The 23,842-nt window shown below is 37.3% G+C and overlaps 1 protein-coding gene across 1 annotated transcript; it reads right to left on the bottom strand.

Moving 5' to 3' along the window:
- Positions 1 to 411: 411 nt before the first annotated feature.
- On the bottom strand, positions 412 to 23,639 carry LOC143889924 (Leucine-rich repeat protein kinase family protein). Its single transcript, XM_077394325.1, has 16 exons — positions 23,360 to 23,639; positions 21,532 to 22,072; positions 20,979 to 21,430; positions 20,736 to 20,853; positions 20,262 to 20,330; positions 20,097 to 20,165; positions 19,951 to 20,019; positions 9,788 to 9,859; positions 9,620 to 9,688; positions 9,287 to 9,528; positions 8,993 to 9,192; positions 5,339 to 5,465; positions 5,149 to 5,217; positions 4,103 to 4,292; positions 3,871 to 4,003; positions 412 to 875 (listed from the first exon to the last, which is right to left on the bottom strand). The coding sequence occupies exons 1-16, from the start codon at positions 23,433 to 23,435 to the stop codon at positions 654 to 656; spliced, it is 2,718 nt and encodes a 905-aa protein (XP_077250440.1). The 5' UTR covers positions 23,436 to 23,639; the 3' UTR covers positions 412 to 653.
- Between the last annotated feature and the right edge of the window lie 203 nt (positions 23,640 to 23,842).

The following is a 23,842-nucleotide window of genomic DNA, read 5'->3' as shown; positions in this document are numbered from 1 at the left end:
ACCAAATTAAACTCTGTTTGTTTTACCTAATCATGTTTTCCTATGGAGAGAACTATTCTAGGTCTATACAAAGAAAGGACTGAAATACAATACCTCCTACAATGGATTCACGATATCTCCTGCCAGGCTGCTATAGATTCAAAATTTGTATGGTGATTAAAAAAAAAAAGAAGCAAAAGAAAAAAAAAATGATTCAGTGGGGAACAGCCTCATTGTAATACTATAGCGCACCCACTAAGGCATAGTGGGTCTCATCCATGATTAATCTTAACCGTCCACTTAAGTCTACTCTCGAATGAACAGTTTAAATTTTTCACAGGTGGGACCCATTATGTCCTAGCAGAAGCGCCACATTGTATTACAATGAGGGCACACCCTACAGAAGTACTGAAGTATTCCTCCACAAAGGAATTGTAGCAATAGTAACAATCTCCAATTCTCCTTGTCCATGTCACCAACATTTCCTATAATACAAAACCTCATTTCTCCTAGAACAGGACCTTTTCTTTGTCATCTTGCACAAAACAAATCAATACAATACTGCCTTACTAGATATAATCTCTTTAAGATAAATAAAACTAACATTAGATATCTGAAGCAATAAATAAGACTAGCATTAGATATCTGAAGCTTTGTGTAAAGCAACAGAGAAATCAATTTAAATGACCTGCTTGAGAGGCAACGTATTCAAGCTGAATGTTGTAAGCTTCTTTGAGCTCTGCCAGTACTTCTGCCATTGTTGGCCTCTGTGCTGCATCTCTCTCTACAGACCTTGCTGCGATAGAACCCGCCGTTCTCATACTTTCCATGTCAAAACTTCCCTTCAACTTTTCATCCACAATCTCAAAGGCACCTGCTTGCAAGTATGGTTTAGCCTGCAAGCAACCAGATAAAATTCGATAAAATATTTCGGAGAGAAAAAAAAAACATATAGGCTCTGCTTCTTTCGACACAGAATGGGATATTGCGGTGATGAATTTTCATAATAAACTTGATGAATTTTCTGGGATATTGCGGTGTGCTTGACCGGATTTCTGTCACGAATCTCAAAATAAATATAGTTTTGAAAAGTTGGATGAAAGTGCAGTGTATTGGAATTGTATACTACAATCTCACAATCCCATAGTACCCTCAAAGCTGCATGTTAGAAGTAGTTGTTTAGTGATAGGGGTATTTTGATCTTTTTTTACCAAACCCCACTTATATACCATCAGACATAACGATTTCCATTCATGGTCAACGAACAGGGTTTTGCACTCCATAAGTTTTTTCTCTCATCTCCATCCCTCTCTCTTTCTTTCTTATTTTTGATAATGACTCTCATCTCCATCTCTTTCTACTTTTTTTGATTCATTAAATCATCAAATGTGACCAAGTGGTCACCATATGGGATTTTCAATTCCATCTACATGGAAAATCATGGGTTACATGTTACCAACACAGTTCTTAAAAAAAAAGTCACCACCATTCGACTAAATGGAATTAATTTTTTGTAGCAGTCTTGGGTTGTCAAGCTACTCAGTGGAGGTAAATAGAAGATAGGGTATGTAAATGGTTCAATCTAGCCTTTTCAATCAAAAGATCCTGAGCCAAATAATTTTTACGTTGCTTTCAGCTTTGTTGTTTGTGGCTATATGTCCGGCCGTTAGCGTTGCTTTTGGCCTTGTTGTTTGTGACTATATGTCCGGTCTTTAGCGTTGCTTTTGGCCTTGTTTTTGTTTGTCGCTATATGCGCAGTCGTTAGCGTTGCTTTCGGCTCTATCGTTCTCTTAGAGACGTACTATTTCGCCGTCGTTGGTCGGTTGTTGTGCACCCTATTGGTTGTTTGATTATTTGAAAATTTTGATAATTTAGCTGTCAGATTTTTGTAGATATGTTAAGTATGGTAAAAAATGTTCTATTTGTATGTATATAACAATAGGTTAGGAGTTTAAAGTCGGTAAAGTTTAAAAAAGGTAAAATAACTAGGCTAGGGATAACTTATGAAAAGCTCTAAAGTTAGGGGTGTCATACAAAATTAATAGTCAAAACTTAGATCATTCTTGTGGCCTTGTTGCAGACAATATTTGCTTCTAATTTCGAGGATCATTAAATTCATTCGGTAGCAAGTTAAGGCAAATATTGGTTTACTCGTTTAATAATGATTATGAAGATCATGAGATTTTTATTATTCTAGTTCTCATAATAATGAAATGTATAATTGATCATGTGTATTTAGAAATAATTTGCTGTAGATATGCTATAAAGTTTCCAATAGAATGATGCATGAAGTTTGGATAATAATCTCTCCAAAAGAATGCTAGGATAGAAAATGTAGAATGGTGGTAAAGAAAATTCTTGTTTAAAAAGCATTTTACATACCATACTTAGGATTGGGAAAATGGGAGGGAGGACTAAGGAGAACCTTTGGATCCAACCTTGGGCGAAAAGCCAAAAGCCGACCAGTCCGAGAGCGTATGACCGTCGGTAGGCGATGCATTTGGGTAGAACCTTTAAGGTGACCCGATAGAAATCCTAAAGTGGATCACGTTCCATTAGGGAATGGGGGGTCTTTGATGGTCAATGATCACCGGCCAAGCTAAAAAGCCACCGTTGTACATGAGAAAAGAATTGATGGGAAATGCTTCATGATCATTGGGGAAAAGAGAGCATTCTGATCGATGCCACGCATTTGCATTATTTTTAAATTTCGTTGCTAATTATTTTGTTGTCGAATAATAAGAAAAATGCACAAAGTTACATGTTCTATTATTATTCCATTACTATAGGAATTAATGTAGAAAAGTTCATGTTACTCGTTTTTATTATTTTGGGAGTTTGCCTTTACTTTGCTCTAACTCACCTAGACTACAGGGAATGTATGTGTTGAAGGAGTGTTTGCAAACGAGAACATCTGACGAAAAACATGCGGGAATGGGAGAGTTGGTGTCAGTCTTCGAAATGAAATAGTTTGTCATGACCGAGAGTCGTAGTTAGATGAATTTGGTTTAAAGACTAGCTTTAGTTGGGTTTAAAATTTAATGGTTTGGAATATTGATTATATTACAAAGTTTATTTTAATTGTTGAGATGAAGATTTATAGAAATGCTTTGATTTGGTTAAATATTTATATCGCTTCCGCTTATGTTTAACTCGTGTGGTATTAAAAAAAAAAATCTTTGTGGTATTTTTGTCTTTTCCGTAGCAACCTTAGGAAATGGAAGCAGGGTCTTTACACACACACCACCTATGAATCTGTTTGGTTGCGTTCCTTTTTGGAGCAATTGGACTTCAAGCTCAAAACTATATTGAAGTATACCGTGACAACCAGGCAGTTACTCATATAGTCATATCTCAAACAATTTATTTTATTACAATATTACTAAACATATTGAGCTTGTTTGCCATTTTCTTCATCATAAAGTGATCAATGAGGAAGTTTCAACCCCTTTTGTTCAATCACAGAATAAGCTTTGGTAGATGTTATTTGATCAAAGTTAAGCATTCGTGACAATTATGCTCCAGCATGAGGGGGAGTGTTGGCATATTTTACTTATATTTGATGGGGATCATCACTTAAGTGGCATACTTGTAATCCTTTTATATTGTGTTCTAAATAATAAAATTGAAAATATGTGGGGTTCCAATTTTTTGGCCCAAGAACTCTTATTTTCCACTCCTCTCTTTCTTCCCTCTGTTCCATCTTTCATCTTCCTTTCTTCCTCCTATCGTTTGAACTTGTAACGAGAGTAAAAGTACCATAACTTGTGAAACTGTGAAAGTAAATGATATTTTAACCATTTTAGTAACAAATGAAGATTTGTTATCCCGTTAAACAAAACCCATATATTTCCAGCAATGATAATAAGAAAAGAGAGTTCTAGGAAGTACCCATAACACCAAATTATAAGTATCTGGAGATCCAGCATGGCTCAATGGTTCTCGTCCACAAATGAGCTCCAAAAGAACAACACCAAAGCTGTAGACGTCACTTTTCTCAGTTAATTGCTGGGTGGTGTAATATCTACACATAAAAACAAAAAAAATGAGGATATCTTTCAAAAAAAAGGATGACCGTCACAAAAAATCAGTTTAGAGGACAGAGTCAGAGGTTATTATTTACTCAGGATCAAGATAGCCAGCAGTCCCTTTGACTACAGTGGTCACATGAGTCACGTCTGCTTGGGGTACTTGCTTTGAGAGGCCAAAGTCACAGACCTTGGCATTCATCTCCAAGTCCAAAAGGATATTGCTGCACTTCACATCACGGTGGATGATTCGTGGGTTGCTCCCATTGTGTAGATAATCAAGTCCTTTAAAGCAAATAATTTTCAGTAAGATAATTACACAAACACCCAATACCAGATACAATATTCAAACAAGTTAATAATGTTTAATTTATAATACAAACTCCATTAATATGTTGCATAAGTTTATACATAGTCTTGATGTTTTACTTTGTTAATCTGATGCTTTCTTCACGTCATGATTTTCTGATTGATTGGCAGAATTTAAGCTAATAAGACCAAAATATATACCTGTATGGGTATCCTTAAAAATGAAAAAGTTGAGTCCAACCATCTATCCAACTGACATAACTACTTGGCTAGACTAATTTAAACTAATACATAAATGAGTTGAAAAACCTATATTCGACTATGCATGTGAAATATTACATGATCCTCATATTTTTACATTGCAGTTAATCACTTTGATCATTAAAATGCAAAGACTCAAAAACCAAAACCAAGCCAAGTGATCACCATAGTAGAAAAATTGAGTTGATGGTTAGTGTTACTTTGAGAATTCTTCCTTACCTATGTCACAAATATTGGCGAGAAATTGAATTTCTTGCTAGAAAATCGTGAGATTTTGATTAAACGATAAAAATACAATTTTATCGTGAGATATTGAATTTCTCGCCATTTTATCGCGATTTTATCTCTATAAATTGGGTAGTTGACTTTCAAAAATATCTTGATCCTCTCATTTACTCCAAAAATCTCCCAAACAAAAAACTTTGACCTAACACTAATTTCAGGTTAAAATAGTGTATATATTTAATATTTTATACTTTTAAATTATTTTACTTTTACAAATTTGAGTTGGTGGTTAATTTTACTTTGAGAATTCTTCCATAATCCTTACAACTAGGAGTAACAGGTTTACCTTTTGCAGCATCAACAGCAATTTTCATTCTGCAAACCCAGTTCAATGTTCCCTTTTTACTGTTTGAACCTGAAAAACAGGTCTCCCTTAAGTTATTGAAAATCAATTACAGAAGGAAAGAGAAGTTGTTTAGTTAGTTTAGGTGGTGTTAAAAGACAAGAAGAAAACCACTTTGTTCGTTACAGCATACCATAAAGATTATCAGCCAAGGATCCACCAGGCAGATACTCATAGACTAGGATTTGCTGCTTTGATTCATGACAAAATCCTTCCAATGATACGAGATTTTGATGGCGAACTTGGGACAAAAGAAAGACCTGCACAACTGGTATAACTAAATAAAGAATATGCAAAAGCAACTCCTTAGGCTCTACAGCAGATTATTAAGAATATAGAAAACTAGTGTGGGAACCAAAAAGAGCATTAAATCAGAGGAAACCCAAGCCTCCATCTGGAGACCTACATATTACTGAAACATCCATCCCATTTCCCTTCTTTCCATTCCAATCACAATAAAAAAAAGATACTTGTGTAGGTAACTATAGACTTGTGTAGGTAACTATACTTGTGGAGACCTATACACTTGTGTAGGTAACTTATCTACACAAGTGTGTAGATAAGTTACCTACACACTAGCTTAAAATACAGTGGGGGCCCACATTGTTTGGGTGATCCAAACCATTCATTTGAATGGTCCTCACATAGATAGGGTGTCCACAAAAAATCAGATCCATAGGATCATCCCAACCATTCAAACTATGGAGGCAAAAAATGGACTAATTTGTGAAGGTTCATACACGTCCATTTTACCTCCACAAATCGTAGGGTTGGGATGATCCTATGGTTCTGATTTTTTGTGGACACCCTATCTCTGTGAGGACCATTCAAATGAATGGTTTGGATCACCCAAACAATGTGGGCCCCCACTGTATTTTAAGGTAGTGTGTAGGTAACTTACCTACACAAGTGTGTAGGAAATGTTCTCTCATATATATATATATATATATATATATATATCAAAATCGTGACAGGCGTACCTGACGCTATTCCTGTAATAGGATCGCCTTTGGTAGAGTTATTACGTGGAAGTGCTAGTGTGGGTCAATCCACTTTGACCCGCCATGGAAATGGAATCATTTCCACATGCTTTATATATATATATATATATATATATATATATATATATATATATATATATATATATATATATATATATATATGAGAGAACATTTCCTACACACTTGTGTAGGTAAGTTACCTACACACTACCTTAAAATACAGTGGGGGCCCACATTGTTTGGGTGATCCAAACCATTCATTTGAATGATCCTCATATAGATAAGGTGTCCACAAAAAATCAGATCCATAGGATCATCCTAACCATTCAAACTATGGAGGCAAAAAATGGACTAATTTGTGAAGGTTTATACACGTCCATTTTACCTCCACAAATCGTAGGGTTGGGATGATCCTATGGATCTGATTTTTTGTGGACACCCTATCTATGTGAGGACCATTCAAATGAATTGTTTGGATCACCCAAACAATGTGGGCCCCCACTGTATTTTAACGTAGTGTGTAGGTAACTTACCTACACAAGTGTGTAGGAAATGTTCTCTCTCTCTCTCTCTCTCTCTCTCTCTCTCTCTCTCTCTCTCTCTCTATATATATATATATATATATATATATATATATATATATAGAGGAAAGTGAAGCTACACCGCCGGCTTAAAATACAATGGGCCCACATTGTTTTGGTGATCCAAAGAATTCATTTGATTGGTCCTCACATAGATAGGGTGTCCACCAAAAATCAGCTCCATAGGATCATCCCAACCCTTCAAACTGTGGAGGCAAAAATGGACAAATTTGTGAAGGTTTTTACACGTTCATTTTTGCCTCCACAAATCGTAGGGTTGGGATGATCCTATGGAGCTGATTTTTGGTGCGCACCCTATCTATGTGAGGGCCAATCAAATGAATTCTTTGGATCACCAAAACAATGTGGGCCCATTGTATTTTAAGCCAGTGGTGTAGCTAAGTTAGCTACACTGGCGGTGTAGGTTCACTTTCCTCATATATATATATATATATATACACATTGTTTTGGTGATCCAAAGAATTCATTTGATTGGCCCTCACATAGATAGGGTGCACACCAAAAATCAGCTCCATAGGATCATCCCAACCCTTCAAACTGTGGAGGCAAAAATGGACAAATTTGTGAAGGTTTTTACACGTTCATTTTTGCCTCCACAAATCGTAGGGTTGGGATGATCCTATGGAGCTGATTTTTGGTGGACACCCTATCTATGTGAGGGCCAATCAAATGAATGGTTTGGATCACCAAAACAATGTGGGCCCATTGTATTTTAAGCCGGCGGTGTAGCTAAGTTAGCTACACCGGCGGTGTAGCTTCACTTTCCTCTCTCTCTCTCTCTCTCTCTCTCTCTCTCTCTCTATATATATATATATATATATATATATATACCTTTCTACTAAAATCAATTCATAGAACTCATATATATATATCTTTCTACTAAAATCAATTCATAGAACTCATCTATAAAGCTTTACTGTATATTTCACTTTCACTTTCTCTGAAATATTATTCAGTCAGATTAGTGGAGTTTAAAATGTTTGTTCCTGATGAAGGCAGATTTCATGATGGATGTTGGCTGGGGGTAGATGTTGTTTCACACTTTCACTTCTACAGTGAAAATAAGCTAAGATTGTGAGGGAGGAGTTTAAAAAGGTGGTGGTGGTGAGGTGAGAACGAAGAGATTTGGAGCATTTAAAAATGAGGGAATTTATTCCATTCTAAGAAATTAGAAGAAAGCAACAAAAAGTGAATTAGAGATATCAGAATAGGCAGTGCGGATATCAGCTCCCTAATGAGATTTCAAAAATAAATGTGTTTTTCATTAACTACTTTTCTCTAACCCAGTCTTCTTTCCACCAGGTTGTGCAAAAGTTAACAGGAATGATTTTGAGAAATCTAAAACCAAAGTCACCACCTCATGATAGATTCAGCTAGGGAAAAACCTAATTATTCCCTCAGATAACTCAAAGAAGGAAAGTGAGTTTGTAACACTAATCAAAATAAAGAAACTCTACTCCTGTGGACGTAGGCACTCTCTTCTCCTGTGGAAGTAGGCATACTGCCGAACCACATAAATCTTGTGTTCCTGCTTTGTATGTTGTGTTTCTTGCTTCTCATCTTGTTGTTGGCTCCACATATCCTGTTTTGAGAGATTAGAGATCTCGGTTTTCAACAGAAACCAAGCCAAACAAAATATTTGGGTTAGTTTCCAGCTGCAAGTTCGCTGAAATAATTAATTCTTGAAACTTATCTCAACTGATTAATCTGTTGACCACCTTCAATAAATATGCTGTATAATTCCAATGCTTAATGTTTTCAGTCAATTAGACCCATCTTGATTACTTAAGTTTTACATCAGGTCCATCTTATTAGGAAAATTTACAAGGATTGATTCCTCCAATCCAAAATGGACCAACAATTAATCTTGAACCTTTCAATACAAAATGATATTGTTACATTTAGTAATGGTAATGAGCTTGTGACTGAATTAAATGATTGCCAGTACACCGATATGGTGGAAAGATGTCTGAAATAGACCTGTATATCGTTGGATTCATACTGACAGAAAGGCATCAAGGTGTCAATATATTCAGCAAAGATTAGCTGCCAAAGTATCTCTGGAAATAAAGAATATGGAAGTATCTAATCTATGATAGTCTAAAAAGATTCCTCTGCACTAATCTTTTCATAAAATATAGAAAAGAGGGGATAAAATAGCTAAAAGAGTTCATGGATATGGACCTCGTTGATAAAGGAATCAGCCCCAAGTTGGGTTTGGTCAGAGCGCACTTTCACAGCCACTAGTTTTCCATCTGGAAGCTTTCCAAGATAGACAGATCCAAAACCACCACGACCTATAATATCCTTGAAGTTATTTGTAGCCTCTTTTATATCTTTGTAAGAGAAAATCTTCGATGCATTCCAATTCCGCATATTTGTTGCTGTGGATTAACATTGAAAGCAACATGAATGTATAAAAAAAGGGCCATAATTATTGTAATAAGACAATTGGTGTGAACTTTAAATCACCCATACTTGGTGTGGACGTGGATTCAGTTCCTGCATTTTTCTTTCTTCTGTAAATAAAAGCTAACAGTGTAATAAACAAAGCCGCGCATGAAATACCAACAATTACACCAACTAAAATTGCTTTTCGGTGATGGCCGTGACGCTTCTTCACATTAAAGACTGTAACCTGTGGCGTCTGGATTGAAGGATTATCTGAAAGGTCATTGCATGTTGAGGGGGAGAAGGAAAGGCACAGATTGCCCGATGTTCTGCACATCAAAGATGCATGATTTTATTTTTGAATGATGCAAAAATATGTGCAGATTTATAAATCAGTAACAATAACTCCAAATTGTGTACCTAATTTCCAAACTTTCCTTATTCAAAGATTGTGGTAGGGGCCCCTGAAGTTTATTGTTCTCCAAATTTCTGAAGTACAAGAAAAGTTAGAAAGTAGATTACAATAATTATCAGAACCGGGGACAAATATTCAGGTACATAATCTGCACCAAAATGAAAGTTCCTTACAATAAATGAAGATTCTTTAAATTTCCCAAGCTTTCTGGAACAGTTCCTACTAGGCTATTGTTTTGCAAGTCCCTGCGTAAAGCAAAACAATGCAACTTAGTAACTATGTATTGGAAAGCAAAACAATGCAACTTAGTAACTATGTATCGGAATGCACCACTCCACACAAAAACATATAGCATTTATTTGCCTCACAAAATATGATGAAAGTGAACACTTTAGGAATAGAACTGGATGGATATGGAACAGGAACAGATTTTACAGCTAGCTAGAGATCGTCTAGTTAACATGGTGGTAGAAGGGGACTCTTTAAATGTCATCCGTTGGCTTAGCAGTTTAACTAATCATCCCTGGAGGTTTGACCAGTTTTTTGACTAGATTCTTGATTGATCGAGATCTGCATCATGGTTGTTTCATCATGTGCGAAGATCGGCCAACGCTGTCGCTGTCTTGCTGACGCTCTTGCTAGAGATGGTGTATTTATGGAAGACCTGGCGCTATTCGATTCTCTTCCTCCTTGATGTTTGTTTGCTAGAATTTTCAGTTTCTTTCTAATTCTTGTGTATGCTCCTTCCTTGTACTTCGACCACCTCAGTCTTCTTTTTTAGCTGCATCATGGTTGTTTCATCATGTGCGAAGATCGGCCAACGCTGTCGCTGTCTTGCTGACGCTCTTGCTAGAGATGGTGTATTTATGGAAGACCTGGCGCTATTCGATTCTCTTCCTCCTTGATGTTTGTTTGCTAGAATTTTCAGTTTCTTTCTAATTCTTGTGTATGCTCCTTCCTTGTACTTCGACCACCTCAGTCTTCTTTTTTAATAAAATCAGCTATTTCTCAAAAAAAAAAAAAGAAGCATTGAATAGGGCATAAATAATAACAATGTAAACCCCAGAGCTTTATTTGGCCATCATATTAACTATGAATTAACAAAGTCTCATGAAGTACCCAGTGTTTCTACTCTGAGTTTTTGTTATTTTTTCGCTTTCTGAGCAATAACAACAATATTATGAAACCTGATGAGCAGACAAGATGACTATGCACTACAAGCAAAACTAAAAACATAAAAATGACATGGATGGAACTAGAGAAGTACTACAGTAGTGGTAACCCATGCTCCTTCAACTCCTCTTTCGATAATAGCAATTTGATAAGTAGCGAATGTATTTCTGCTTCATTCTAATATTTGATTCCAACTGACCCAACAAAGACTTCGAAATTCTCCAAGAAGGAATTTCTAAAGACTCCCCTTTGCCTCCGAAACCTAGGTTGCCTCTAGAGATTTAAGTGAGATCATATAAACCATCAAATTTACTTAACGTAGTCGCGAGAAGAACAACCTCTCGTTTCGACAGAAAACCTATTCTTCTCCCTAAAACACAAAAACCAGAGCGTGGAGAAAACCTAGGGTTTCGACTTCTTCTCCCTCAGAACGTGGAGAAAAACCGCCCTCTATTCATTCCCTCGACGGAGAAACCAGAGCAAGGAAATAGGGTTTCGACTTCGGATCTCCATCATCTCTCTATTCCTCGCATCATATTCTCTCCCTCGCTTGACGGAAATTTAGGGTTTCCTCCTGCGCTCGACCAAATCCTTCGGAACTCATTGAAGGCAGCCTATAATCTCTTCTCTTTGTTTGAGTTTTTTCATAAACTAGGGTTTCGACATTTTGAAGGAACAAGGGTTTCTGATTTTTCGACTTTTTTGGTTGAGAAAACTAGGGTTTCGTGTTTAGTGTTTTTTTTTTGGCTGAGAAAAATGCTGACAAACTGGCTTTTGGTTTGGTTCGAAAGAATCCTCTTGTTTGTTTTTTTTTTTTTTTTTGGCATGGTGTTCTGTTACTTTTAATTATAATGCTTATTTTTGTAGAGAAAACGGTTCCTACACACATGTGTAGATAAGTTATCTACACACTAGCTTAAAATACAGTGGGGGCCACATTATTTGGGTGATCCAAACCATTCATTTTTAAGGCCCTCACATAGATAGGGTGTCCACAAAAAATCAGATCCATAGGATCATCCTAACCATTCGAACTGTGGAGGCAAAAAATGGACAAATTTGTGAAGGCTTATACACGTCCATTTTACCTCCACAAATCTTAGGGTTGGGATGATCCTATGGATCTGATTTTTTGTAGACAGCCTATCTATGTGAGGGCCTTTAAAATGGATGGCTTGGATCACCCAAACAATGTGGGCCCCCACTGTATTTTAAGCTAGTGTGTAGAGAACTCTCTACACATATGTGTAGGAACCGTTTTCTCATTTTTGTATGGTGTTCTGAAAAATGTTGACAAACTGGTTTTTAGCTTCTGGTTCAAAAGAAAATTAGCTTTAAAAAATTGATTGTTCTTATGAAAAGATACGATCAGCATCTATCCCAGTATGTATGGCCATGGTTTTAAATTTCGGCTTCGGTACCGGTTTCGAACCCCACTGAAATCGAAATTTCGACCGAAATCCGGCGAAACAAGGTAAATACTATTTTATTCCATACAAAATTTCGGCCAAAATTTAGGTAAAATATTTAATTAATTAAAAAAAAACAGTTTTTTAGGTGAAATTTCGGTAAAAAACGAAATTTCGGACGAAATAAAATACCATTTGGGTAAATGTGATTTCGATGTCGGTCTCAACCGAAATCCGAAATTTCTATCTGAGGCAGGGGGGAGGGAGGGAGGGTAATGCGGGTGCTTAAGAGGGAAGAAGAAGAGAAATTAAAAATCAAGAACACAACTTAGAGAAGAAGAAGAAAATGAGAACAAAGCTCAACCCAATTGATATTTCATCAATTACATAAGTTAATCAACATCCAAAATCCTCTCTAAAGATAGTTTTTAACTCTTTAAATAAAAGAAAACCAAAGCAAATCCGTTCAAGCTCCTCCACTAGATAGCTTAGGGACTAACATAACATTAATTGCAATGGAACTCACTAACTTTGACTGTTTTGGGAACCCACAGACACAGTCCACAAAAAACTGTCAAAACTTTCTACCCTCTTGTCCAATTTTCGAGCACAAATACTTGTTGGAAAGATCTCAAAGAGACCTACAACTTTGTAGTTTACCACTTTCCATAATTCTAGCATTTAGACGTCCAAAAAAGAGATTAAAAAACGGGCCAGCAACATTACTGCAGGAATGCACCTCGGAACTCTACCAAAAACACCTAGGCTTGACATGGCTGCCATGTCTGGCACTACATCATCATCTCCGGGTGAGAAAGAACTCGCCCACGAGTTCTCATCAAGCTCTCTATGATAAGTTGTCAAGTCTTTGACATTGAAAGTTGGACGAGCATTGATATTTTGAGGGAGCTCAATCTTGTATGCGTTGTCGTTGATTTTCTTGAGAATTTGACATGGACCAATTTTCTTCTCCTTGAGCTTATTATAGGATCCGACTGGAAATCGATCCTTCTTCAAATAAACCCACACAAGACCACCTTCATTGAAGATTTTGATTCGGCGATGAGTATTGGCCGCTTGCTTGTGCTTCTCGGTAATTTCTTCAAGATTCCTCATCACTTCTTCATGAATCGTTGTAATGGTAGTAGTAAAATCTTCCGCCTTCTTGTTGGACAACGATGGATTGGGAATGGGTGCAAGATCAAGATAATGTTTTGGAGTTTTTCCATAGATCACTTCAAATGGGCTCTTACCGGTAGAACGATTCACAACATAATTATAAGAAAACTCCACTTGAGGGAGCACCATATCCCATTGCTGGGCCTCTTTGCCGCCAAACTCCTAAGCAAGTTTCCCAAAGTTCGATTCCCCACCTCGGTTTGTCCATCGGTTTGAGGGTGATAGGTGCTCCTATAGAGCAAAAGAGTACCAATTCTTTTCCATAAGCATCTCCAAAAATGACTAAGGAATTTAGTATTCCTATCTGAAACAATGGACTTCGGAACACCATGATGCTTAACTACCTCATTGAAATAAAGATTAGCAACATAGGAAGCATCCATAGTCTTCTTGTAAGGAATGAAATGGGTAATTTTAGAGAAGCGATCAACAACTACGAAGATGGAATCATTACCTCTTTGAGTTCTCGGCAAGCCAACCACAAAATCCATACTAACATCTTCCCGTGGAGCATTAGGAAGTGGAAGTGGAGTATAGGTACCGGTGTTTTGAGTTTGTCCCTTGCATGTTTGGCATATTCAGCACCTCTTCACATAACGCATCACATCTCGGTAAATGGTCGGCCAAAAATATTTTTCTTTCACTAGCAAAATAGTTTTCTCTCTTCCAAAATGTCCTCCCAAACCTCCCGAATGTAGTTCTTTTATAACATACTCTCGGAGCATTTTGGAATGCATAAGCGACTCCCCTTAAAAGAGAAAATCATCTTGAAGAAGATAATCTTCATGCTTCACTTCTTTGCAACGCTTCCAAATTTCACAAAAGTCTTCATCATTAGCATACATGTCTCTAATGGTATCAAACCCTTCAAGTTGCATACTCACGGAATTAAGAAGAGCTACTCTTCTACTAAGAGCATCCGCTGCTTGATTGCACTTTCCGCTCTTATGCTTTAACACAAAAGTATATTCTTGTAAGAAAGATACCCACTTTGCATGTTTTCGATTTAGGCTTCCTTGATTATTGATGTGCTTGAGAGCTTCATGATCGGAATTCAAAACAAACTCCCTTTGAACAAGATACGATCGCCAATGCTGAAGTGCTTGAACAATGGCATAAAATTCCACATCATAGGTAGAGTACTTCTTCTTTGCTTCATTGAGTTTTTCACTAAAGAAGGCAATGGGATGACCTTCTTGGCTAAGTACTCCGCCAATGCCCACATGAGAGGCATCACAATCAACCTCGAACATCTTCTCAAAGTCCGGCAAAGCAAGCACAGGAGCACTAGACAACTTGCCCTTTATAAGTTGAAAACTCTTTTCGGCCTCCATAGTCCACCTGAACCCATCTTTCTTCATGCAATCCGTCAAGAGGGCTGATATAGTGCTGAAATTTCTTATGAATCGGCGATAAAATGAGGCCAATCCATGGAAACTCCTCACTTCTTGCAAGCTCTATGGAGTGGACCATTCTTGGACAACTTTGATCTTCTCATCATCCACTCTAATCCTTGTTGAAGTCAAAACAAAGCCTAGGAAAGCTAGGCTAGTTGTCATTAAAGAACACCGCATGAAGGTACTTGGAGCATTGGAGAGACCAAATGGCATCACAAGCCACTCATATAAGCCTTCACATGTCTTGAAAGCGGTCTTCCATTCATCACCCGGCTTTATTCGAATTTGATGGTAGCCGCTTCTAAGATCAATCTTGGAAAATATCTTCGCACCGGCAAGTATGTCAAACATATCATCAATTCTTGGAATGGGAAACCGGTATTTGATAGTGATCCGGTTTATGGCACGACTATCCACACACATACGCCATGTTCCATCTTTTTTTGGAGTAAGTAATGCCGGCACCGTACAAGGGCTCATGCTTTATTTGATGTAACCTTTCTTTAACAACTCCATGACTTGCCTATTCAACTCTTCATGCTCTTTAGGACTCATACGGTAGTGAGCCTTGTTGGGAAGATTAGAACCGGGAATCAAATCAATTTGATGTTGAATGTCTCTTAAAGGAGGGAGTCCATTGGGCAACTCATCGGGTGCGACATCCTTAAATTCCTTCAAGAGAGGTTCTAACTCACTAGGCACATTGAAGGACATTCCCAAATCTTTCGCCACTAGCATGTAAATGACACTACTCTCGCTTTCTCTTGCAAACATTAATGAAGTGAGAAAATTACTACCCTCCTCTTGTAAAGATTTAGGTGTCTTTTCCTCCTTACTAGGCAAAAGAACAATCTCCACTTTTCCCATTCGAAAGGTATATGTATTTTTACGACCATCATGGGTAACATTTCTATCATATTGCCATGGCCTTCCTAAGAGTATGTGACACACATCCATAGGGACAACATCACACCAAACTTGATCATGGTAATTCTTACCTATAGAAAATGAAATTAAACATCGTTTAGTAACTTTTACCTCATTACCCTTCTTAAACCATGCAATCCGATAGGGCTTTGGATGTGGTTCGATTTTGAGCTTGAGCTTGTTCACCATGTCATGAGATACGATGTTCTCACAACTCCCACCATCGATCATAATGGTACAAACCTTGTCATGAGATTTGCATCGAGTCTTGAAAATATTGGAACGGAGCCAATCATCATCGGATTCAACCTTTCGTGTAGCAAGTGCTCTTTGGATCACCAAGCTTTCTCCTTCTTCGGGGTTGGATTTCTTCATGTTGTATGTCATCTTCCTCATCATATATGGGCTGATTTGAATCATCAACAAAATTATCATCATTTTCTTCATCACCGAAGGCCACTACTTGCCTCTTTGGACAATCTTTGAAACGATGGCCAACTTAACCATGCTTGAAACAAGCATTTGAATTGTTGGGGCGATTGGGCTGATTTCCAACTTGGTGTGTAGAGACTGATTTTGTAGAATTTTTGTTGAAATATTCGGACCTTGATTTTGTACCTCCACCGTGTGAAGATTCACCTTTAGAAGAAGGATAGAGACTACGAACATCCACATACTTTTTAGCACCACGACGAGAAAGCTTAGCCTCCACCTTCAAGGCTAGTTGATAAGCATCATTGACGCTCAATGATCGGTGCATTTCCACCTCATCACGAATGGAAAACTTCAAACCATCAACATACCTTGCCACAAGTTGATCTTCACCCTCTTGGATATCATTACGAGCCATGAGTTTGTAGAATTCTTCGGTGTAGTCCAACACACTCTTGGATTCTTGGCGTAGGTTGTTGAATTGAGAAAAGATAATTTGGGAAAAATCCAACGGAAGAAATTTCTCCTTAAGCCTTGACTTCATTTTGTCCCAAGAAGACATCTTACGCTTTCCTTTCCAGATTCTCATTTCTTGAACTTTATCCCATCATATTGAAGCGTAGCCACGAAGCCTTGTAGCCACAAGCTTGACACGTTAGCTTTTGGCTGTTTCCTTGTAATCAAAGAACTTCTCAGTGGCACTAAGCCATTCAAAAAACTCTTCGGGTTGTTGACGACCATGAAACTCCGGCAAGTCAATCTTGACGGTGTCGAAATCACGATAGAACCTTCCCACCCTAGCCTCCTCACAAGTATTGGTGAAGGAATTCATATCGGATACATCACTAGAACCTCCACGGCTTGATTCACCACACTCACTACGAGCCTCTCGGCGCTCAAGACGCATGGTAAGTTGTTCAACTTGTCTTTGAAGCGCTTGAAGTTCATCATCTCTCAACTCTTCCATCATTTGGTTACCACACCTTCCTCTACCTCTTCGCGCCGCCATGAAAATCAAATCGAAGCTAGCCCAAGAGAGTATTGTTGGCTCTGATACCAGATAATGCGAGTGCTTAAGAGGGAAGAAGAAGAGAAATTGGAAATCAAGAACACAACTTAGAGAAGAAGAAGAAAATGGGAGCAAAGCTCAACCCAATTGATATTCCATCAATTACATAAGTTAATCAACATCCAAAATCCTCTCTAAAGATGATTTCTAACTCTTTAAATAAAAGAAAACCAAAGCAAATTCATTCAAGTCCTCCACTAGCTAGCTTAGGGATTAACATAACATTAATTGCATTTGAACTCACTAACTTTGACTGTTTTGGGAACCCACAGACAGTCCACAAAAGCTGCCAAACTTTCTACCCTCTTGTCCAATTTTCGAGCAGAAATACTTGTTGGAAAGATCTCAAAGAGACCTACAACTTTGTAGTTTACCCATTTCCATAATTCTAGCATTTAGAGGTCCAAAAAAGATATTAAAAAATGAGCTAGCAACATTACTGCAGGAATGCACCTTGGAACTCCACCAAAAACACCTAGGCTTGACACACACACACACACACACACACACACACACACACACACATATATATATATATAGAGAGAGACCCGAGCCACGAAAAACAAATTGTTCTCTCTGCTCCCACTCCAAGTCCTAGCATCTAAGAGTCATACAAGATTAATACTGTTCTTCTTTCTACTCCCACTCCCATTCCTGGCTTCTAAAGAGTCATACAGATTTGATACCAACTTTATTATTCCTAATCTTATAAAATTAAGATACAGAGATGGTTGGAGACTGTATAGTCGGCTTTCCTTTTTCTGAAATAATTTTGGATAATCACTAGTGAATTTTGGCCTATTGTCCATATCGTGCATGATTTTATTACAAATTTAGTGCTATATTTTAATTTTAGAAACCACATCTTCATTATTTCTTGTACTTTTGATACTAGCCTAAACCTATTGCTTGAAACCTATGATTTGTAGACACGAGTGTCGTGTGTCGACACGGACACGGCAAACACCAAAAGATTAGAAATGAGGACACAGCTAAACCAAAAACGGGAATACAGAAAAACCAATAAGATACAATGAATATAATATTGGAATAAGAGTTTGTTAGGGTTTTAGGTTTAGGAGGGGGTATAATAACAAATATTAGTTAAAGAATAGCTAAAGAAGAGTTTATAATATAATAAGAGTTAATGATAAAAGAGGTAAACACAATATTCAATAATAAAACAGAATGCCACACTTGGCACAGTACAAAAATGTGTTTTCGGCACGCCTACATTAAGTTTGACACTTCTAGCAGTACAATTATAGGTGTTGAAAGGAGTGTCGACACATGTGGACACTAGGGGTGCAACTCGGGTTGGGTCGGGTCGGGTCGGGTCGAGGCCAACCTGACCCAACCCGAGGGACCCTTTTTTCCAACCCGAACCCGAACCTGACCCAACCCGATATCCAACCCGACGAGGTTCAACCTGACCCAAGGAACCCTTTTTTCCAACCCGAACCCGACCTAACCCGAGTTTTAAGCTTACAAAAAAAATTGATAAAAAATGTCGGGCTTCACTCAGGTCGGGTTGCCCAAACCCTCAACCCGAACCATAGTTACCGGATTCGCCATCCGCACTCCAATCCGCGATCCGGGGTTGCACGATCCCAAACATGGTTCACTAGCAACCCGGATCGCCAAAAATGACGAACCGTGGCGACCCGCAGGAGCAAAAGAAAGAGATGCATATAGACTAGAAGAGAGATGGAGAGAGAGAGCTATAAATTTTATATATTTTGGGTTGAATTGGAACTAGTATTTTGAAAAAAAATATGTAGGGCATACATGAGGTTTTTTTATTTTTTTTATTAAATGGATGTAGTATGAAATATGGAAGGATATTCATATATTCCAACGGGAACCTTCTTTTTGAAAAAATATGTATGACATACATGAGGATTTTATATTTTGTGTATTAAATGTATGTAGTGTGTACTATGGAATGACATTCTTGTAAAGATATATGAAATTATATATATATATATATATATATATATATATATATATATATATATATATATATATATATATATATATACCCTCATCGTACTGCATACCGGACTACCATCATACCTCGTACCCATTCCTGTACCTGTACCGCGTACCGGAACGAACCGTGTTCCAGGTAACCTTGACCTGAACCCGACCTGAACTCAATCCGGGTTGGGAAAACTCAACCTGAACCGGAACTCGACCCAACATTTTTTTTTTTCCGGGTTGAACCCGACCCGAGTTGCACCCCTAGTGGACACAGGTGTCATGACGTGTCCAACACGACACGTGTGTCATCAATAAATTCCAGTATTTGGCTAAATCATAGCTTGAAATCTATGTGCAACTCTCAACACCTTCCTCTGGAGCTAAGATAAGTTAAGAAAAAGGACACTGAAGCACCATAGAGATAAAACAAATAGCATATTAAATGAGGCTGGACCAATGAAACTCGAATACTGGTGACAGACACAATGATGCAAAACATAAAACTTATTATCATATATATGTTAATGTACAAAACATAATAAGCATACTAAATCTGAATGAAAAGAAAACATAAAAAAATATAAATGGTAGCAAACATAAGAAAATATTAAGTTTTCATATTCAAATTTGTGCCCACCTGCATGTCTGTATCTATTGTGTCACATAGCTACAGATGATGAACATTTTTATTGAACTCAATGATGATGCATATCGGTAGAATACTTGAAGTTGAGATTTTATGAAGTACTGGAATATTTAGAACTTACAAAATCTGTAGGCTAACCAAGGTGCTGAAGTCAGACCCGAAAGAAGTTAGAGCATTGAAGCTCAGGTTCCTACAAAAATTAAATTTATATTATCTTGAATTAATCAAAATTGTAAATTCCGCAACAATGAAATAGAAATATCTTACAAGGTTTCAAGTTCCTGCAGACTACCCAAGTTCTGTATCTCCCCATCAAGTGATGTGTTGTGCAAATCCCTGAAGCAGAATTCCAGCAAAAAACAAGGATAAAGAAACAGAATATGAAGAATAAATAGTTAACTTATGAGAAAGATTTTATTTTAAATAGCGTACAATGATTTGAGGTCCAACAAGTCACCAAATGTCGGACTGATCGCTCTCAAGTTCACATCTGAAAGCTCCCTAGAAAACACCAACGAGATAATGCATGAAAGACCTGCTAGAACCTGTTAAAGGGACTAAAAGCTATGTCACAAATATATCTGATATTTTCAAAATATAGCGCTTTTATCACGATATTTTGATAAAACGAAAAAATTCCGATATTATCCCAAGAATTTTAAAATTTTAGCGATATTTTCATTTATGGCGATAATATCACGATATTTTATTGTATTTTTAATTTAAAATTTTTTCTTAATTTATATATTTTTATATTTTAAAATTATTTTATTTTATCATTTTTCCTGATATAAATCCCAAAAATTAAAAAAATTAATATATCCCGAGATTTTCCTTTTCCGGGAATTCCCGAAAATGATATTTGTGACATGGACTAAAAGAACAGCTATGGAAAACTATGCTCACAATGATGTGAGAATACTTCCTTCACACCCAACATGCTTCCATGGCGTTGGAGAGCATGGATCATCTTGCCAACCTAAATCTAAGCCAGTAGATTGTTGGATAACCTGAAGTGCAGAAACTGCATCACAAGAGAACAGGGGATGAGAAAATTGGCTTAGCCATTCAAGAATTACTGCATCAATTAGGCAAAGTAAAAGAAAAAGAAATCAGTGGTAGTCCATAAGTTTTAAGTGCTTAAGTCACCTGTAGTAGTAGAAGACTCCGTCGGAATTTCAACAAATTCATAAACTTCAATGGCATTCACTTGTGGGTAGAAGCTCACATTCCGAAACATGATAGACAAGCTTGTGATGCTCTTTTGCACAAAGATGAGAACACTAGCTTCTAATCTTTTCAAACTATAGTTCAATTTAACAACGTCCCCATTAACCAGTATGTCAAATGATGAGGACACAGGCAAAATACCTGCAAAATAGAGGACAATATAATAATCCCCTATCTTATCAAGAGGGAAATTATAAGCCAAATCATTTCTTCGTGCAAGAACCCTAGCCGACTGAAGTATGCCAACAGGAGGGTTCTCCGAGATGCCCGAAAGATTCAACCGAAGTTGAATATCGAACCCAGAAGACAAGTGAACTGGTGAAAACTTTTGATCCGCGTCCCAAATACGATCATAAGAATCAACAGGGTACCTGGTTTTATCGAGAGTAATTATGAACTCCCTCAAAGAGAATTATAAGAGAAACAAGTAAGAGGAAACAGAAAAAGATTACTACAAGATGCCTGCTTTTACCGTAATGATCCAGTGCTATAACCACAATTGATTCTAAAATGCTTGCGTAGTAATGTACTTGGGAAATCTCCCCTACTACTTGTATATGCTCTTTGTGGAAGTGGGCGGACTTCGAGAGAAGAAATGACAGGAAATCCACCATCAGGAATAGAATGCAAGCAAAATGTTAGAGTGTCTTTAGTAACAGGCCATATAAACTCCTCCACCGAAGGATCAGAGCTAGTTAGGTTTACGGTTGCAGTTGATGCAGTCCCTAGTGAAACCATGAAGGCCGGCGGTTTCTTCAACCCATCATAATTCTTGTAGAAGAATTGTGTTCTAACCAGAAGTAGAGACGCATTCTGAACAGGTAGTCGATAACAGCTACGAGTCCCTAGAGATTGTGGGAAGAAACGCAATGGGACTCGAGAAGTGGAGCTACCCTCAATGAAGTTGACAATGGTTGTATTGCCTGTAGTCATATAAGAAGTGTCGGATGTCCATGAAATGTTGGAAGAATCGACAAAACCCGCAGTCTCACCACAAGATAAACTCAGGAAACCTGCCCCGCCAAAATGATAAGAAGCCTATTAAGCTTGATTTCTTCAACCAACTAAGATGTAAATACAGTTCAAAACTTTACTGACATAGTAGTAAAAGTTTCCAAGGAAGAGTAATGGAAGGATGCAAATGTTCAGATAAGCTTAGATACAACACATAATCTCTCCATGAAGGATGGCAAACCCAAATCCATTTCCTCTTTCTAATAGAAATTTTGGTCTGAAATAAATATAATCATAGAACCTACCATCTTCAAATTGTTTTCTCTTATTTCGTTTTTATTACTTGTTTGAATTTAAAAAGGTTCATCATTGAAAAAAAAGAAAGAAGCTACCATCTTTAAATTGTTTTCTTTTATTTATTTATATTGCTTGTTTAAATCACACACACACACACACACAATTTGTTTAAATCAAATTGTTTCTTTTTCTTTTTTTTATTAGTTGTTCGAATTTAAAAAGGTTTATCATTCAAAAAAGAAGAAGCTACCTTCTTCAAATTGTTTTCTTTTATTTATTTTCATTACTTGTATAACACACACCCATCCCCCCCCCCCCCCCCCCCCCCCACACACACACACACACACATATGGGATTTGCTAGGGACCATCACAGAAGGCATTTCGCGGGCCGGTTGTATTGAGAGAGCAGCCACCACAGATAAATTAAGTGAATAAGACAAAATCTGAGCCTATGTGTATGCTCTATCACTCTATCATGCAACAGCCGGCCCACGAAATGCCTTTTGCGATGGTCTCTCTCTATATACATAGAGATAGAGAAGAAGAAGAAGAAGAAGAAGAAGAAGAAGAAGCATACATTCCTGTTTGGATTTCGAGAAAAACATTTCTTACAGAAATATTTTTCCCATAATTTAGAGGAGAATGATATGATTGCCATTAATTTAGAGGGATATTATTATAAAATGAAGGTCCCTTTAAGTAAATATTGAATAGGGTTGGTTGGTTGGTTCAAGTTATCTTATTCAGGCCCAGCTCGTTTCAGATTGTGACGAACCGATTGTGAGTGCCAAACCGATTATTGCACTCAAATTTAAACATAATTTTGAGTCGGTTTGGCACTCACAGTCGGTTGTCAATATCTCCTCTAGGTTGCCTTAAAATTTTTTTTTCCCAAGAAAACCAAATTCGATTTACTAGTTTCTAACAAGAAAAATTTATCTGAAATAAATACAAAAACAGATAAATTACTTCTCAATGCATTTTACACAAAATAAAACCCTAAATATAAGATAGAAAGGAAAAATGGAGGAATTTGAGGAAAAATACCGTTCTGATCAGCAAAAGCCACTGTAAAAACGCCATAAAAGATAAGAAAACAAAGTAAAAACCATCGCAGATCCATTAATTTGTTCTTCCCTTCAAGCTTCAAGCTTCAAGCAGAGAGTAAAAGAGAAGTCAAAAACCGTGCGGAGAAAACACATCCACAACTCATTCGATAAAAGAAATGGACTTTTTCTCTGTATATTTTATTCTTCTTTCGTTGGGGTAAGAAATGAGAGAAGAAAGAAGATTTTGTGGAAGACGTCATGATGATGAAATGGAAGGAGCGTGGTTTGGGTTATGATGATTTATGTTGGAAGGTTGTTGTGTGTTTATGAAGAAAAGAACGAGGAAAAGGAAATGGTAGACGATGAGTCGATTTATGAAGACAGTCTTTATATTACGGGACCTACTTTGAAAGTTCAAACGTTCGAATTCCCGGTTCTGTAGGGTTTTTTGAGGTCGGAAATGATATTGCCACCCCCATTT

Source organism: Tasmannia lanceolata, unplaced genomic scaffold, assembly GCF_043159265.1.
Source record: "Tasmannia lanceolata isolate RefF3 unplaced genomic scaffold, GAP_Taslan_0.1 ptg000013l, whole genome shotgun sequence".
NCBI classification, from domain to species: Eukaryota; Viridiplantae; Streptophyta; class Magnoliopsida; order Canellales; family Winteraceae; genus Tasmannia; species Tasmannia lanceolata.
This window is presented reverse-complemented; position numbering and strand designations above follow the sequence as displayed.

What these genes read in the sequence shown, in the direction of transcription:
- LOC143889924 (XM_077394325.1), bottom strand. Translation starts at nt 23,435, where the DNA reads ATGGATCTGCGATGGTTTTTACTTTGTTTTCTTATCTTTTATGGCGTT. An exon ending in CTTGGCTGATAATCTTTATG is followed by an intron (nt 5,218 to 5,338) that starts GTATGCTGTAAC and finishes CCTGTTTTTCAG; the next exon opens with GTTCAAACAGTAAAAAGGGA. An exon ending in CTTATAATTTGGTGTTATGG is followed by an intron (nt 876 to 3,870) that starts GTACTTCCTAGA and finishes GGTTGCTTGCAG; the next exon opens with GCTAAACCATACTTGCAAGC.